Below are 18,096 nucleotides of genomic sequence, written 5' to 3' on the forward strand. Positions count from 1 at the left end.
CCAAAGACAGTAATGGGAAGTTTTGTGTGGAACCTGAGGACATGGGGAAGTGCTTAATGAATACTTTTCATCAGTATTCACATTGGAAAAGGGCAATGTTAGTGAGAATATGGAGATACAGGCTACTAGATTAAATGGCATTGCGGATGACAAAGATGAACTTTTAGCAATTTTGGAAGATCTGAAAATAAATAAGACCCCTGGGCTGGGTGGGACTTATCCTCCGGTTCTCTGGAAAGCCAGGGAGAAGATTGGCTTTGATCTTTATGTCATCATTGTTGATAGGAGTACTGCCAGAAGACTGGAGGATAGCAAATGTTGTTCTCTTGTTTAAGAAGGGGAGTCGGGGCAACCGTGGCAATGAATAATTTGATTAGGGATAGTCAACACGGATTTGTGAAGAGTAGGTCATTCCTTACTAACCTTATTGAGTTCTCGAGGTGGTGACCAAACAGCTGGATGAATGTGAAGTGGTTGATGTGGTGTATGTGGACTTCAGTAAGGCATCTGAACACATTCCACACAGTAGGAGTTTCGGGATTGAAGGTGTTTTAGCAGTTTGGATCAGAAATTGGCTCGCTAAAAGAAGGCAGAGGATGGTGGTAGCAAGTTTTGAGAAGATTTGAGCTCAGGTTAAGTTTCTGGATGTAGGATTGCTGCTGAGCTGGAAGGTTCATTTTCAGACATTTCAGAGGATGGTTGTTGGTGGGAAATGTTCATCCTGGAGCTCAGTTACCAGTGGTATGCCACAAGGATCTGTTTTGGAGCCACTGCTGTTTGTCATTTTTATAATGGGCGGAGAAGGATGGGTTAGTAAATTTGCAGATGACACTAAGATAGGGAGAGTTATGGATGGCGCAGGTTACAGAGGGACATAGATAAGATGCAGAGCTGGGCTGAGAGGTGGCAAATGGAGTTTAATGTGGAAAACCGTGAGGTAGTTCACTTCGGAAGTAACAGGAATGCAGAGTACTGGGCTAATGGTAAAACTCTTGGCAGTGTAGATGAACAGAGAGATCTGTATCCAGGGGGTCATAAATCCCTCAAAGTTGCCACCCATGTTGATAGGGTTAAGAAGGCATGTGGTGCAATGGTGTTTATTGGTAGGGGGATTGAGTTTCGGATCCACGAGGTCATGCTTCAGCTGTACGAGACACTGGTAAGGCTGCACCTGGAGTATTGCGTACAGTTCTGGTCACCGCATTATAGGAAGGACGTGGAAAGGGTTCAGAGGAGATTTACTAGAATGTTGCCTGATATGGAGGGAAGGTCTTAACCAGGAAAGGCTGAAGGACCTGAGGCTGTTTTTGTTGGAGAGAAGGTTGAGAGGTGACATAATCAAGATGTGCAAGATAATCAGAGGATTAGACAGGGCGGACAGCCTTTCTCCTCAGATGGTGAAGGCTAACACAAGGAGACATAGCTTTAAATTGTGGGGTGATAGATTTAGGGCAGATATCAGGGATAGTTTCTTTACTCAGAGTAGTAGGGGCATGGAATGACCTGTTTGCAATAGTAGTAGACTTGCCAATGTTAAGGGCATTGAACATATTTATGGATAATAATGGAATGAAGTAGGTTAGATAGGCATCAGATTATTTTCACAGGTCTGTGCAAAACTTCCCTACAGTGTGGAAAGAGGCCCTTTGGCCCAATTGGTCCACACTGACCCTCTGAAGAATAACCCACCCAGACCCATTCCCCCCAACTTATGCACCTAACTCCACGAGCAATTTAGCATAACCAATTCACTTAACCTGCACATCTTTGGACTGTAGGAGGAAACCCATGCAGACATGGGGAGAATGTGCAAACTCCACACAGACACTCGCCCAAGGCTGGAATTGAACCCAGATCCCTGGTGCTGAGGCAGCAGTGCTAACCAGTGAGCCACCTTGCCATTATAGAATTGTGGTCGCTGGCCCCAAAGTGCTCCCCCACTGATACCTCAGTCACCTGCCCAGCCTTATTTCCCAAGAGTAGGTCAAGTTTTGGACCTTCTACAGTCGGTACATCTACATACAGAATCAGAATTTTTTTTTTGTACATACTTAAATTCCTCTCCATCGCTAGGCAGTCCCAGTCTATATTTGTAAAGTTAAAATACCCTACCATAACCATCCTATTTTTACAGATAACTGAAATCTCCTTACAAATTTGTTTTTAAATTTCCCGCTGACTCTTTGAGGGTCTAGAATACATTCCCAACAAGGTGATCAATCCTTTCTTGTTTCTCAGTTCCACCCAAACAACTTCCCTGGATGTGTTCCCAGGGATAGCAGTAATACTATCGCTTATCAAAAATGCCACTCCCCCATCTCTCTTGCCCCTCTTTCTATCCTTCCTTTCGCATTTGTATCCTGGAATATGAGGCTGCCAGTCCTGTCCATCCCTGAGCCACTTTTCTGTAATTGCTATGATATCCCAGCCCCATGTTCCTAACTATGCTGAATGCATCTACCTTCCCAGTTAGGCCCCTTGCATTGAAGTAAATATCAGTCCTACCTTGTTCTCTGCTTTATCTCCTTCCCCAATATTTCTTTGGGTCCCATTCCACAACCCCCAACTGTACTAGTTTAAATCCTCCTGAGCAGCTCAAGCAAATCTCCCTGCCAGCATATTAGTCCCCTTTAATTCAGGTGTAATCCTTCCTTCTTGTAAAAGTCCAGAAGAGATTCCAATGTCCAAAAATGTGAATCCTTCCCCCAGCGTTTCAGCCACACACATCTATTCTATCCTACCCTTGCTAACTCATAGCACTGGGAGTAATTACGACCCTCAAGGACCTCCTTTTTAAATTCCTCTCTAACGTTTTGTATTCTCCCTTCAGAAGCTCATCCTTTTCCGTTCCAATGTGTACAATGGCCTCCTGCTGGTCCCTCTCCCTCTCTGAGATATCCTTGATCCTGGCACCAGGGAAGCAACATGCCATTCTGATTTTGCACTGCTGGCCGCAGAAACGTCTGTCTGTGCCTCTGACCAGAGTCTCCAATGACAATTAATGGCTTGGAACCCAACATACTCATTACATTAGAGCCAGTCTCAATACCAGAAACTTGGTTGTTCATGCTACATTCCTTGGAGAGTCCATCACCCACTACACTTTCCAAAACAGTATAATACTTGTTTGAAATGTGGACAGCGACAGAAGACTCCTGCACTACCTGTCTACCATTCCTACCTTTCCTGGAGTTAACCCATCTACCTAACGGTATCTGCGGCATTTCTCCCTTTTTATAACTGCCATCCATCACACCTCCTAGCTCTTGTAAATTCCTTAAGGCCTCCAATTGCCGCTCGAACTGATCCACGCAAACTGATGAGATTCACAGCCAAAGACACTTCCTGCAGACATAATCATTAGTAACATGGAAACTCTCCCTAAACTTGCACATCCAACAGGAAGAGCACATCACTCTACTGAAGGCCATCTTTGCTCCTTCACAATCTACAGATCCAGAAAATAACACCATCTTTTTACTCTTTAAAAAAAAAGTGCTCAAGGCTAACTTAGTATTTAAGGTTTATATTTTTAAAATGCAATCAAGCAACAGATCTCAATAAAACATACAATCAAGAAGAACCCACTCTACTCATTACTGTAGACTTATAGCAAGGTTATGCTTAAAAGTTATGCACTTATTTGTTCCTGTGCTGTGAACTTACCCACACAGGTTCCTCCAAGGTCTGCTGTGTATTTCATTGTTGGTTAATTTTTCCTAGATGCACTCCAATGTCCAGAGATACACAAACTCAAACAGCAAAGGCGGCGACTGTGCAGATTCACTACTGTGTCAGTTAGCAGTGTAGGTTTCTTTCTCTCTCTCCCTCACTGACCATGTGGTCACTGCCTTTTGTTGAACTTCCTCCTTTTAAAAGTGCTGCTGGTTTGATTTTTCTCCACCAAAGTCCAAAAACAATGCAACAGGAAATAATAATTGTTGCTGCTGCTGGAATTAGAGGAAAGCACCTCCAACACCTAAACTAACTCAAAAAAATAAAGCAGCTCTTACAGCCACAATTTTTTCCTGTCCTCCATCTTGGATTACCCAGAATCCTTTCAAAGCCACATTCAATGGGTGTGGCATCAGGGAGCCAAAGCAAAACTGGAAACAATCAGAATCTAGGAGCAAAAAATCTGTTAGGTGGAGTCATACCTGGCACAGAGGAAGGTGGCTATAGCTTTTGGAGGTCAGTCATCTCAACTGCTGGACATTCCACAGGAGTTCCTTGGCCCAACCACCTTCAGCTACTTCATCAAGGACCTTCCCACTATCAAAAGGTCAGAAGTGATGAGTACACAATATTCAACATCATTCGCAATTCCTCAGACACTGAAGCAGTCCATATTGAAATGCAGGCTTGGGCTGACAATTGGCAAGTAGCACGTGCCACATAAATGCCAAGTAATAACCATCTCCAATAAGAGACAATCTAACCACAACCCCTTCACATTCAATGGTGTTACCAGCACTCAAACTCCTATCAAAATCCTAAAGAGAAAAGTTGACCAGAAACTCAACTCGCCATAAAACAAAAGCGGCTACAAGAGCAAGTCTGAGGCTAGGAATACTGCAATTGGTAACTCATCTCCTGATTCCTCAAAGCCTGTCCACCATCTACAAGGCACAAATTAGGAGGAGAATGTGAGGACCTGCAGATGCTGGAGACCAGAGTTGAAGAGTGTTGTGTTGGAAAAGCACAGCCAGTCAGGCAGCATCTAAGCAGGAGTGTCGACATTTTTGAGCGTAAGCCCCTCACATCAGGAATGAGGCTTGTGGCCCAAGGGGGCTGAGATATACATGGGGTGTGTGAAAGATAGCTGGAATGCGATAGGTAGATGAAGGTGAGGGTAAAGGTCTGAGGTCAGAGAGGAGGGTGGAGCAGATAGGTGGGAAGGAAGTTGGACAGGTAGGATAGAACCCCTCCCATTTATCTCTCAGCTCCCTTGGGCCACAAGCTTCATTCCTGAAAATAGACCTTTGCTCAAAATGTCGATTCTACTGCTCCTCGCACGCTGCCTGACCAGTTGTGCTTTTCCACACTCTGACAGGTTAGAAGTGTGATGGAATAATCTCCACTTGTCTGAATGAGTGCAGCTCAACACCATCTCACTCAAAAAGCCTGCTTGATTAGCACCGCATCCACAAGCATTAATTCTCTCCAATACCTCAGGAGCAGCAGCAATTTGTACAATCTACAAGTTGCACTACAGAATTTCACCAAAGATCCTCAGACAGCGCCTTCTAAACCCATGACCACTACCATCTAGGAGGGCCAGGGCAGCAGATACATGGGAACACGACCACCTGTAAGTTCCCTTCCAAGCCACTCACTATCCTGACTGGTCAATAGGGGAAAAATCCTGAAATCCCATACCCAACTGCAATGTGGATCTATCTATAGTACCTGGACTGCAACAACTCAAGGAGGCAGCTCGCCACCACCTTAAGGGCAACCAGGAACAGGCAATAAATGCTGGCCTAGCCAGTGAAGCCCACACCTGAATGGATAGGAAATGATTAGTTCTCATCAAATAAAACTGGATTCTGCTGCTAGGTTGCTTCAGAATTAAACACCTGATTCTTCTGAACTAAAGATTTGAATCTTCTGTTCTAAATTGAAAACTAATTAATGGCCTCCATGTGTTTACTCTATTAAAAATTCAATAGTATAATCATTTTAGGGGTTCCTGCCAGACACTTGCTTTCTTGGAATTGATATAATTATGTTGCTGTCCAAATTACTTTGACCTTTTCTTAAAAATAAACCTTCATAGGACTAACTGAAATCCATCTGTTGCTATTTTTAAAAGATCCAAATTCCAAAATCAATATGATACACTCTTATCACATGCCTCTACATTAACTAAACACTTTCATATGCTTCAAATGTATGGATTAGTTCCTCTTTCACCATTACCTGTGCAACAACTCGTCCTTGGTAAAGACAAATGCAAAACATTCATTTCATACCTTAAGTATGAAACAGAGACAACATAAAAGCCTTAGCCCCTGCCAATATACATAAATCCAACTTTTGGTCCATAATTGTCCCTACTTCCCATTACCAGCCTTTTACTAATTATATGCCTATGATAGGGATTTGGATTTTCTTTAACTAGTGGGCAATTGATGCTCATACACTTCCTTTGATTGTGTTATTTGCTTATCATCCAATTTCTGAAGCTTCTATATTCAGTCTCTATTTTCCACCTGATAGCATTCCTAAACACAATTTTTCTGCTTCATCCAATACTATTGTCACCCAGGGAGCTCTGCATATATTTGCCCTAACTTTCCCTTTTATGAAAATATATCTTGACTGTACTTCAATTCTATTTAAAGGTAGCCTATCATTCACTTGCAGTTTTGCCTGATCTTGATTTTAATTCATTTAGACAAGATTCCTTCTTGCCCTACCTCACAGAAGTTGGCTTTCCCACAGTTCATCGAGCCATACAGATGTACAGCATGGAAACAGACCCTTTGGTCCAACCCTTCCATGCCAACCAGATATCCCAACCCAATCTAGACCCACCTGCCAGCACCCAGCCCATATCCCTCCAAACCCTTCCTATTCATATACCCATCGAAATGCCTCTTAAATGTTGCAATTGTACCAGCCTCCACCACTTCCTCTGGCAGCTCATTCCATACATGTACCACCCTTTGTGTGGGACATTTGCCCCTTAGGTCTCTTTTATATCTTTCCCCTCTCACCCTAAACCTATGCCCTCTAGTTCTGGACTCCCTGACCCCAGGGAAAAGACTTTGCCTATTTACCCTATCCATGCCCCTCAATTATGTAAACCTCCATAAGGTCACCCCTCAGCCTCCGAAGCTCCAGGGAAAACAACCCCAGCCTGTTCAGCCTTTCCCTGTAGCTCAGATCCTCCAAACCTGGCAACACCCTTGTAAATCTTTTCTGAACCCTTTCAAGTTTCACAACATCTTTCCGTTAGGAAGAAGACCAGAACTGCACACAATATTCCAACAGTGGCCTAACCAATGTCCTGACAGCTGCATCATGACCTCCCGACTCCTGTACTCAATACTCTGACCAATAAAGGAAAGCATACCAAACGCCTTCTTCACTATCCTATCTACCTGCGACTCCACTTTCAAGGAGCTGTGAACCTGCATTCCAAGGTGTCACTGTTCAGCAACACTCACTAGGACCTTACCATTAAGTGTATAAGTCCTGCTAAGATTTGCTTTCCCAAAATGCAGCACCTCACATTTATCTGAATTAAATTCCATCTGCCACTTCTCAGCCCATTGGCCCATCTGGTCCAGATCCTGTTGTAATCTGAGGTAACCCTCTTTGCTGTCCACTACACCTCCAATTTTGGTGTCATCTGCAAACTTACTAACTGTACCTCTTATGCTCGCATCCAAATCATTTATGTAAATGAAAAAAAGTAGAGGGCCCAGCACTGATCCTTGTGGCACTCCACTGGTCACAGGCCTCCAGTCTGAAAAACAACCCTCCACCACCACCCTCTGTCTTCTAAACCTTTGAGCCAGTTCTGTATCCAAATGGCAGGTTCTCCCTGTATTCAATGAGATCTAACCTGGCTACCAGTCTCCCATGGGGAACCTTGTCGAACACCTTACTGAAGTCCATATAGCTCACATCTACCACTCTGCCCTCATCAATCCTCTTTGTTACTTCTTCAAAAATCTCAATCAAGTTTGTGAGACATGATTTCCCAAGCACAAAGCCATGTTGACTATCCCTAATCAGTCCTTACCTTTCCAAATACATGTACATCCTGTCCCTCAGGAATCCCTCCAACAACTTGCCCACCACCGAGGTCAGGCTCACTGGTCTATAGTTCCCTGGCTTGTCCTTACCGCCCTTCTTAAACAGTGGCACCACATTAGCCAACCTTCAGTCTTCTGGCACCTTAGCTGTAACTACCGATGATACAAGTATCTCAGCAAAAGGCCCAACAATCACTTCTCTAGCTTCCCACAGAGTTCTCGGGTACACCTGATCAGGCCCTGGGGATTTATTCACCTTTACCCATTTCAAGACATCCAGCACTTCCTCCTCTGTAATCTGGACATTTAGCAAGATGCCACCATCTATTTCCCTGCAGTCTATATCTTGCATGTCCTTTTCCACAGTAAATACTGATGCAAAATACTCATTTAGTATCTCGCCCATTTTCTGCAGCTCCACAGTTAACTATTCTTACTCTGGACAGCTACACGCCTTCCTCCACAGCCAATCTAAGCCTTATGATTGGAATCTCAGTCCCAAAAATGTTCCCTAACACCTGATCCACTAAGCCCACCTCATTCCAAAAGGCAGATCCTCAAGAACTGGAAACATTGATGCAGAAAATTCTTCTGAATACTGCAAACTGTATATGCTTACCCCTCTCTGCACTTTACATTATCACTGCCCAAGGTATATATTCAGAGAGTTAAAGTTACCCATTACAAAAACTCCATAACTATTGCCCTAATTTAATTGCAAATTTATTTCTCTCCATCTCTCCCACTTATTGGTGGCCTGTAGATTACACCAAGCAGCGCAGTTGCACATTTATTTGCTCCTCAGCTCTAGCCAAATAGATTCTGATTTTGTTCCCTTTGGGATCTCTACTCTAAAATACTTAAGACTTCCATGCCTCCCGATTACATGAATACAATGTATCCAGGAATATTTATGTCTTGTCCTCTTCTTTTTGGAGTCAAGTCTCTGCTATCACCTCAGTATATTTCCACATGGCTATCTGCACTTTCAAGCCATGTATTTATCTCTCTCAATGCATGCATGTTCACCATAACAATAATTCAGACTCTCTATGACCCTATAATCCCTTACCATTTTCTACCCTCGTGCAATCTGACACTCCCAATATTCTTTGCCCCTTGGTATCCCTCTGTTGTACTCTCTTGGTACCCATACTCCTGTAAGTTAGTGACCAGTTTTATTTTCAATGTGTCATGTAACTATTAGGGTAATAAAAGGTGAAAAAGGTGACGCAATCCAGCAATTCCTATGTTCCTACATCTAGCAATAGGAATCTCTCTCCAAATCTTTCCAAACCAAAATCAAGGTCAAATCAGCATTTGGGGATGTAACATTGATGGCTAAGTGAGCTGATTCATACTGTGGGAACAGAAATGTTGCCAGTCCTTTAGATTTAACATTCATTTTGACTAGTGCTGCACAAAGTACTTATATTTTTGTGAACTTTCTCTCTTGGTAAACAGATCAGTTTGTCTTGCAAGTATCATTCCTTGGACAAGAATTTGAATGGCCAAAAGATAGATAATATCAAGGCAGAATATACCCAAAATGCTCATTTATGCATATACTTCCTAGCAGTGGCTTGGGACCAGAAGCCTTCGATCATTTCTCCCTCACCTCAAAATCCAGACATCCAAGCTCAGATTCTGACATATCCATCAATACGGTGTTGTTCCATTTGTCAGTCATAGAGTCATAGTCCCACCTGCCAGCACCCGGCCCATATCCCTCCAAACCCTTCCTATTCATATACCCATCCAGACGCCTTTTAAATGTTGCAATTGTACCAGCCTCCACCACTTCGTCTGGCACTTCATTCATACACGCACCACCCTCTGCATGAAAAAGTTGCCCCTGAGGTCTCTTTTATATCTTCCACCCCACCCCCCACTCTAAACCTATGCCCTCTAGTTCCTTTTGTGCTCCCACGAGAAATCCATGCCCTCAGAACATTCTAACTTGAAGACAACAACCTTATGGAAACAGGAGAAAATCCAGACTAGAAAACTTTAGTTAGCCTTTTTTTGTATCAGAATAGCCTTGAACCAGACAAGTTGAATTAAAAACTCATAGTGGCGCTGGTGAAGGAACAAAGTTGGGTGGGACACGAAATGAACCAGCTGCTTTTTGAACAGTAGTAAAGGATCTCTTGCTTTTAAGTCATGCAAACAAACAGCTCAACCAAAGGTGGAAACTTCCAGTGCTATCCTTGAAAGGCAGCATCAGAAAGATGCAGTGCCAATCACAAGGAAGGATCCAAGGTTCAAGACAAATCTTGAAATGTCTGCAACAGCACAAATTCAAGAGAAAATACAAGGCCTGGCACAAAAGAGTCACCAATTGAAGGAAAACCATGAAAAATAATTTGCCATATCATACTTTAATGCAGTTACTGGGGTCTATGGTGCAATGGTGAACTGTAAGGCTTCCTCTGAATACTATCTTGGAAAGTAGAGTTGAGAATTGAATGGCAAAAATATGTTCATAACATCCATATTTGCTGTCAGTGGTAGGAAAAAAAAACTAAGGATAGCCTACAGAATTACCCTTACTCTGAGTTTTTGCTTTCGATTAAGAGTTAAACCGATTGAATGCTTAAGTGATAAAGTTTCCTATTACATACTATGAGACTTGGTTCAGCAAGATCAAAATACAAGACTGGAAGACAGGAGATAAAACTGTTGTTGGGATTCTTCATTTTATTTCCTTTCCCCACTCTTGTGTGTAACCTCAGAAAACATGCCAGTCCTGATTGGTCAGGGATTTGTTTGTTTACAAGAAGCTCTGGTTGGAAAGTAGCTATTGCATCAGAAATTAGCTCAAAACACAGTTTGCCAAATAGATTTGCAGATTCCTATATTAAAAAACAAGGCACTTATCCAAGAAGAAAAAAATGGTGAAGACTTTAGGACACATCTGTGCATTTGTAGCACATTGCTAGAGATAAGCATTGATACAGGTTAGAGAACAAAGAATGTTCAAGACTCTTAATCAATTCTTAAACACTTGAATAGTCTCTGCTCTCTGGCAGATCTCCAGGGTAATTGCTTTCCTTCAAAATAAAGCAGCGTACCATGTGAAAGAATCAATACTTTGCACAGGGCCTGTTCCCCCAAAATGTGGGGCTTTCAATTTCAGGGCAGAAGGTGCTTTGAAGTGAGATGGCTCCAGAAATACCTGGCTATGCTCTAAACATACATTGAAAAAAATGACCAAATTAGCGAAGTAAAATTAACCTATGAAACTAGTCTTGCTCAAAATAAATGACGGCAAAGGCTAAAATGCGTTGTTTCGAACAACTGGCATTATTTGTCAACTCCTAAGACAGTATTAATGAAAAGAACCTTATAAAATTGTCCTGCAAGAATGCTTCCTGCTAATTTTGTGACTAAACTGCTGCCCAACACACTCAACATCAGCTTTAGAGGGTGGACAGCAAGGACAATGGATCGTTTAGCTACATGACACCAGATATATTCACAAGAATATATCATGAAAATTACCAGTGAAGAAATCAGTAATTTTGACAGGGCCAAGTAGGATATTCTGTCTCAAGTTGGTATGCCAGTAAGAGGGAGTCACAATTTCAAGACAGTTAGCAAGAGAGCTAGGAGTGACAGGAGAAGGAACTTCTTTACCTCAATTGTTAGTGCCACTGCTAGGAGAATGAAGGCGTAGAAGTTTCGAAAGAGAGCTGGATATCTGAGCTGAAAGGGATGAATTTAGAGGGCTAGAGATAGGGCTGGAAAACGGGACTTTCTGGGTAGATGTTTTGGGAGCTGGTACAGACATGAAGAGTCGATTGGCCTCCTTCTGTACTGTAAAATTCTACTATTCTAATTTATATAGAAAAGGCTTGTCTTTTAAAAAAGGAGGATAAGTAACACATGGATAACAGAAAGCTGCTGTTCTATGCTCTTCAGACTCATTTCAACATTTTTATGGGTATGAGGGGCTGGTTTTTGGTCTATCTAGTATTAGAACTTGTCATTTATTATTGGGCAGTGCACATAAGATAATGGAGGAAGAGACAAGTTGGCAGTGCCATATGGCTATGATAGACTTTTGTTTTACATTGCCCAAAAAAAAGTGCTTGTGCATGTCAAGACATCCCTGCCACTCTAAAGTAGAGTTCCTGCAGTTCCCTTGTACCCTATGCATAATAAATAAAAATCAGGATCAATGAGGGCCATGATCTGGTTAATAAACTGCCTGGTTTAAGTGCATTACCTGTCCTGGCAGTCCTCCTTCTGGTGTCTCTCGAGAATGGAGCGTGGGAACTGCTTCAGGCAGAAGCCGCACTCGCTGGGAAGTTCACTCACCGCCTTTTCCACGGCCAGGTTCCTGCAGCACAGGCTCTTGCTGATCTCACAGCGGCAGTTCGGGCAGGTGGCCTGTTCCTCCTTCAGCCTGGCATCAGCCAGCAGGTGAATGAAACAGCCTGCACACATCAAGTGACCATTCGTGCACTGCCGGGCGGAAAGAAAACTTACATTTATACCAAGTTGGACACTGCAGCAAGTCTTTGATTTTTTTTGAACAGGAAGGAGGGCAGTGCTGGGAAACTGAATATTTCTCATTTTGCATCCACTTGACAGCATGAGGAATTCAAGTTCAGGTTTGGAACTATTCAGGCACAATGCAGAACACTCCAGCCTCCTGCAATGCCCCAACCCACCTAAATCCAAATTCAAACCATTGGTCATCAAGCCAGCAACTTCTGCTTGCTATACTTACTGTCCTAGTAGTCCCTTCACGGTAGATTGTAAAATGAGTATTTTGTTTTTATTGAAAATGGGGAGAGTTACTTCAACCTTGTCAGTTGGGGAATTGGATGGAGACAGACACAGTATTTAACTGTTGTAAAAGTCCTCAACAGCCCCTGGAAATAGAAGAGGCCTTCACCTCCACCTTTCTTCAGCCAGGCAAAAAGTCAGGTCTTGGAGGACAGAAGATAGGCTTCTTAATACATACTACACCTACCTTTCCCTAACTTATTCAGTGGGAATTGGTAACACTGTCAAGAATCTCTGGGCGCTGGAGTGGGAGGAAGAGAAACAAAACAGCAGATGTACCTTGATTCGTAGAACCATAAGCTGCCACAGAACCAACAGATTGCAGCAGCCAGTGACAATACTTTGCCCAAGTAATTTCACATTTGCAGGGAAGGTTTATTGGAAAGAACAGTGGAAACTCTCATCACTGGATGCTATGCCAATACCCCAATACATCAGAAACACTTTGTGGTTAACTTGAGTGTACAGCTAAGATTTAACTGAAAAGCAAATTCCAGACAGATTCCCCAACACAGATTTTGTGTCATCTGAGCAAAGTGACATTTTTGAGATTTCAAGAGATGTTCACAAAGCCAGGCAGCAAAGCCCACATGCTGGTAAAGAAAGCTTAAAGTTGGAATTCGCTCTTTCACATTTAAGTAACACCTTTGGCAGACATGACACAAATGAATTTTAATCAAAAGGAAGTCTTTGGCTGAAACCATTCAAAGGGTTAGACAGAGGGTGCATGGGAGCACTCTTATGACTATGCACTGTGCCATCTGGTCCACTGGCACTATCCAGATTGTCCAATAGTTTTATCAATCAGGGACAGAAAGTAATTTTATCAGACATATCACTATAGATATTTTATGGGAATTTACAAGGAAATCTGGGTACAGCAAGATTACCTACCTTCTCTGTCTCCCTTTCTTATCCTCCACATACCTCAGGACAGTCCCATCATCCAATAGGGGAAATTACCTGGATGGTTTCCCTCCATGAGTTCTAACCTCACTGAAGTCTCTCAAGGGCCATATGATCTTTCCCCACTCCTAAGCTGTATAAGAGCCGTGGCCACACACCGGTCCGCGGTTCTTTTATCGATGGAGGCAGCCTGCAGGGTAGGTAACGCTTACACAGCAAAGGAAAACAATTTTGTCAACATTTAGTAAAATGTCAAAACACTCCAAATGAGAGCTAGAAACAGCGGGATAAGTGGGTATATATGAGATATGTGGAGGATAACATACATTCAAAAAAAATAGGCAAGATCACAGCAAACGAAGGTAGTTAATCATCTTTCTTCCTCATTCATTTATTCTCCATGTATTTTAGGAATGTACTTTAACACTTAGGAAATGAAAGTGATGAATCTGTGGTAAATCAAAACAGGTCTCAAGGCTCAAAATGACTCCTCCTTTTGGAAGATATTTGAGATGATCTTATTAACTAATGGTGTTAATACCTTCAATGTGAATACTTCATGGACTTAAATTCATCTCCTGTGGTTATGTGCCTGCAGCAGATAGCATAAGGAAGTTTTTATCTTGTAGTAGCCTGTGCATGAGTCACCAGTTGCATTGCCAATGAAGAGTGCAACAAATAAGTCAAGATTTACAGAAAGCTCTTAAGATGTCTACAGAGCTGAATCAAGAGTTTGATTTTATGATGGTGGAGGGGACGTTAGTGATAGGCTCTTTGGAATTTTGCTCTGATCTACATGCATCCCAAGAAGTTCTAGAAGTAATCAGAAAGACGCACAAGACAATATGGAGGAGCTACCAAGAAATGAACATTCATTGAACCGATCCATGTTTTAAGACAAATGAGATTAGAGGTTTAAAAGGAGCCATTATACTGTTGTGGCCTCCAGAAGTTAAGAGTTAGCCTAAACTATATAGTCAGAGACTTCCATAAGCTAGTTCTAGAAAGTGGCCTCCATTCCAATTGACAACTTTAATGGTTCAATTAGCAAACATTTTAGGGAGATTGATCTTGCCATATAGTCCTAAAAATCAAGCTCTTCTCATTCTACCATTATAGAACAATATGGATGACAAGATTATATCCATAAATAAAAGACAGGAATGTTCAACATTCATGACGACTTCTAGTTCAACAGATCCAGGAATCCAACCTAGCCAAAGTCCAAAGCAGACAGCATTTTTCAAGAACACAAATTCAAAGCTTTTGTACAGACTTGTCTTGTACATCACACAAAGACAGAAGACTGTCTTGAACAACTTCAAGAAAGAAAATAAGATATCACTTTAAGGGGAAAAGTAATCATCCTGAATTTGTACGTGTAGAAAGTTAAAAAGGTCAATCTCAAATGTATAATGTTATTTCAGAGAATAAAAGGCTTAACTTTTCTAGTCTTAAAAAAAGTGACTGTATATTGCAAACACTCTGGGAACTGGAGCAATTTGGTACAAAGAAAATCTTGTTTAAACTGCAACGTTTAATTAACTCTTAGCACCTTTAGATTAGTTTTATTTTTTCTTCCTGGTAGAAAGGCAAGATGGTAAATGTTCATTGATAAGGTTTTCAAGTTAAGTTCCTCGTACCTCAATATTTTCCTGTTCTTAGAGGCAGGCATTTAATCAAAGACACACCCAAAAAAAGGCTTTTGACTGAAGAAGGTAAAAATAAATCTTCATTGGAATGGCTTTCAGTTTCAGACATTTCTTCAAGACCTAAGTAATTTCCAAAAGTTCTTCAAGTGCCACCTAGATAACAGGAATGCTTGAATTACACCTCTGGAGTCCTAGATTGTCAGACGACGCTTTTAATAGCAAAATTCCAAGCAGTGGCTGAAGATGAATAAACCAGATGGGCACCTGTCCTCACTTGTAAAGTAAGCCTGGAACCACAGCAGTGTGTTTTGGAGCATTCAATTTCTTTTCCTTCTCAATAACAATGGATCTCCATAAAATGGATTTTATCTGACCCGACAATATAATTGAAAAGGTGCAGATTTAATGGAGTTAAAGAATCTCCATTTCAGAAGTTTGAATGCTAGGCCTACTTCCTTTGGAACAAAGGTAAAAAGATTTCCTGAATGGATCAATAACCAAAAGGTTGTAAATTCAAAACTATACACAAAAAAAAATCTAGAGGCAAGATGTAAAGAATTTTTCTTAATGAGTTATTGGGAACTAGAACACTGTACAGTTACACAATCCTTTATCCAAAATTCCAAAATCCAAAAAGCTCCAAAATCTTTTTGGGGACGGTCATTTTGGCACGTGAACAGGGGACCCAACTCTACACTCACTCAAACCACGTCACTCAGATATGATGTAGTGGCGTGGCCCAGTACTGGCATGCATCAATTGTGTCTCAGCACTCATAGTATTCACACAATGTGTCTGCTGTTAGGTAATAATTTTTATTTCACTGTGAAGATGTCATTTATTCTGAAATCCGAACAATTCTGAATTCCGAAAAAACCACCCAGGATTCTAAAACCCAGCATTTCAGATAAAGGATTATGTACCCGTACCTAAAAATAGTGCATGGCTCACGATTTCATAAGTACACCTGCAATAACACAGATGACCACAATGGTGTAAACGGTCTTAGAAGAAGGCTGCCACAGATCCACTGTAAATGCAGTGAATGCAAAAAGCGCAGGCATAAACCCACCCAACCAAGGCCTACATCAAACCTGTTAAGGCAGAACAAACAACCTTGATCCAGATTGTCAGTCAGCAAAACTGAAGGTCAGGAGTTCCTCTATCAATAGGAAACCTTGTGTTCAAATACTGCAGCCGTGCAAAAATAACAAAATCCTTTGTTCCAGAAAACATGGACAGGTGCTGAGATATTAAAATCTTCAATGCCTGCTTAAGCTGGGTTCCACAGCAAAACATGGAGAAAGTGAGGACTGCAGATGCTGGTGAAGTCAGAGTTGAAAAGGGTGTTGCTGGAAAAGCAAAGCATGTCAGGCAGCATCTGAGCAGGAGAGTTGCTGTTCACAGCCCTCCTGATGAAGTGCTGTTGCCCAAAACATTGACTCTCTTGCTCCTCAGATGCTGCCTGACCTGAAGTGCTTTTCCAGCACCACCCTTTTTGACTCCACAGCAAAACATGAAAACGGAGAATGGAGCCACAGAGTCAATGATGTAGCATAGGTCCATTGTGCCTATGAGGATATGGCAAATGCAATTAGAATGACACCTGCTCTCCAATTAAACTACCCTATGTTAATCAGTTTCTCTTCTATCAGATGAGTCCAAGGATCAAAAGGTTGTTCTTTTACTTATCAAATTCCCTCTAAGAATTTTTGCTTGAATTCAAATTTAGTTGTAAAGAAACTCCAAAGATCAAGGCTCTGATAGGCAGCAAATGAAGTTACTGGGTCTACAAAATGTCACGTCATGAAAAAATGGAGGTGGTTGTGGCATGCCCAATGTCTGTCTGTTGCTATCTTTTGATGGCAGACAACAAAAGCTCATTGAAGGGTTGTGATTGAAAAAGAAATCTCAAAATGGTCAAAACATTTTCTTGAATTGGTTTCAGTTCCATTTTCTGATGTAGATATTTCAACTCTTAAGTTTATTTGAAATGAGTCAAAAGCTATACCAAAGCTTTTCACAATGACATGCTTGCAAGATAATATTTCAGAACTGATGTTACTGAAAGACGAAGATGTTGCTGACTGGAGAATAAGAGAATTGATCTTACATCAACTAGTGTAGTGCAGCAGTGGAATCAGGAAGATTTTTGCAAGTTTTCAGAGATTGTAACATTCTTGGAAGTTTATCAGAGTTGTCATCACCCACAGGCCTATCCTGAAGTTTATGAAAAATAGATGAATGAGGAAGAAAGCAGTTAGTTGACTTTGGATGCCTATAAGAAAACCTGACAAGATGGTTAGAAATTGCTCAAGACTAGTAGTTAGGACAATTCTGTTCCATCAAATGCTAGGTTCCAGCTTAAAACATTAAAACATTTCACAATCCAGTGACATTTTGTAAATGAAACTGAAGGAATTTAATAATATTAGCAAAATAAAAAATTGTCATCAATAGTTAACAGACAGAAGCACCACTCAGATCACTCCCCAGTAACCAGAAACATGTGCTTTTCTGAGAGCACAGCAGCTCAATGAAAGGGACAATGCCTCTTGCTGATGGAATTTGAGCCTGTTACTAAAACTCTTAGTCATCCTGTGTCAAACTAATTTGAATAACTACATTAACATTGCTGAAATAATGAATTTTCTATAGATATAGATTTCCATATGCTTTTTAATTCAGCTCCATGCACACAATAAACATGCATTAATATGCACTTGGAGTTAAACTACTGCCTCAGAGAACAGCAATATAGGTGCATTTGTATACACATTCTTTGCCCTCTGACATTGGGTAATAATGCTAGCTGCATCAGCAATTTTGACAAATTACCAGAGACCTTACAATTTAATGAGGGCCTGCACCCAATTTTTTTTTAAAAAACACCTTTCAGCAAATAACTAAAGATTAGTACAGGAGTTCTATACCTATAGTTGGGTAATGCTGAAAAATACAGTACCTTATGG

The 18,096-nt window shown here is 41.4% G+C and overlaps 1 protein-coding gene across 2 annotated transcripts in view; it reads right to left on the reverse strand.

Moving 5' to 3' along the window:
- Positions 1 to 18,096, reverse strand: part of zftraf1 (zinc finger TRAF-type containing 1) — a 139,674-nt gene that overhangs the window by 73,653 nt on the left and 47,925 nt on the right. For both annotated transcript variants that reach the window (XM_072576482.1, XM_072576481.1), the window contains exon 2: positions 12,001 to 12,239. In XM_072576482.1, coding sequence (XP_072432583.1) covers positions 12,001 to 12,239 — 239 coding nt within the window. The remainder of the gene's footprint in view (positions 1 to 12,000; positions 12,240 to 18,096) is intronic.

Source organism: Chiloscyllium punctatum, chromosome 8 (assembly GCF_047496795.1).
Source record: "Chiloscyllium punctatum isolate Juve2018m chromosome 8, sChiPun1.3, whole genome shotgun sequence".
Lineage (NCBI taxonomy): Eukaryota > Metazoa > Chordata > Chondrichthyes > Orectolobiformes > Hemiscylliidae > Chiloscyllium > Chiloscyllium punctatum.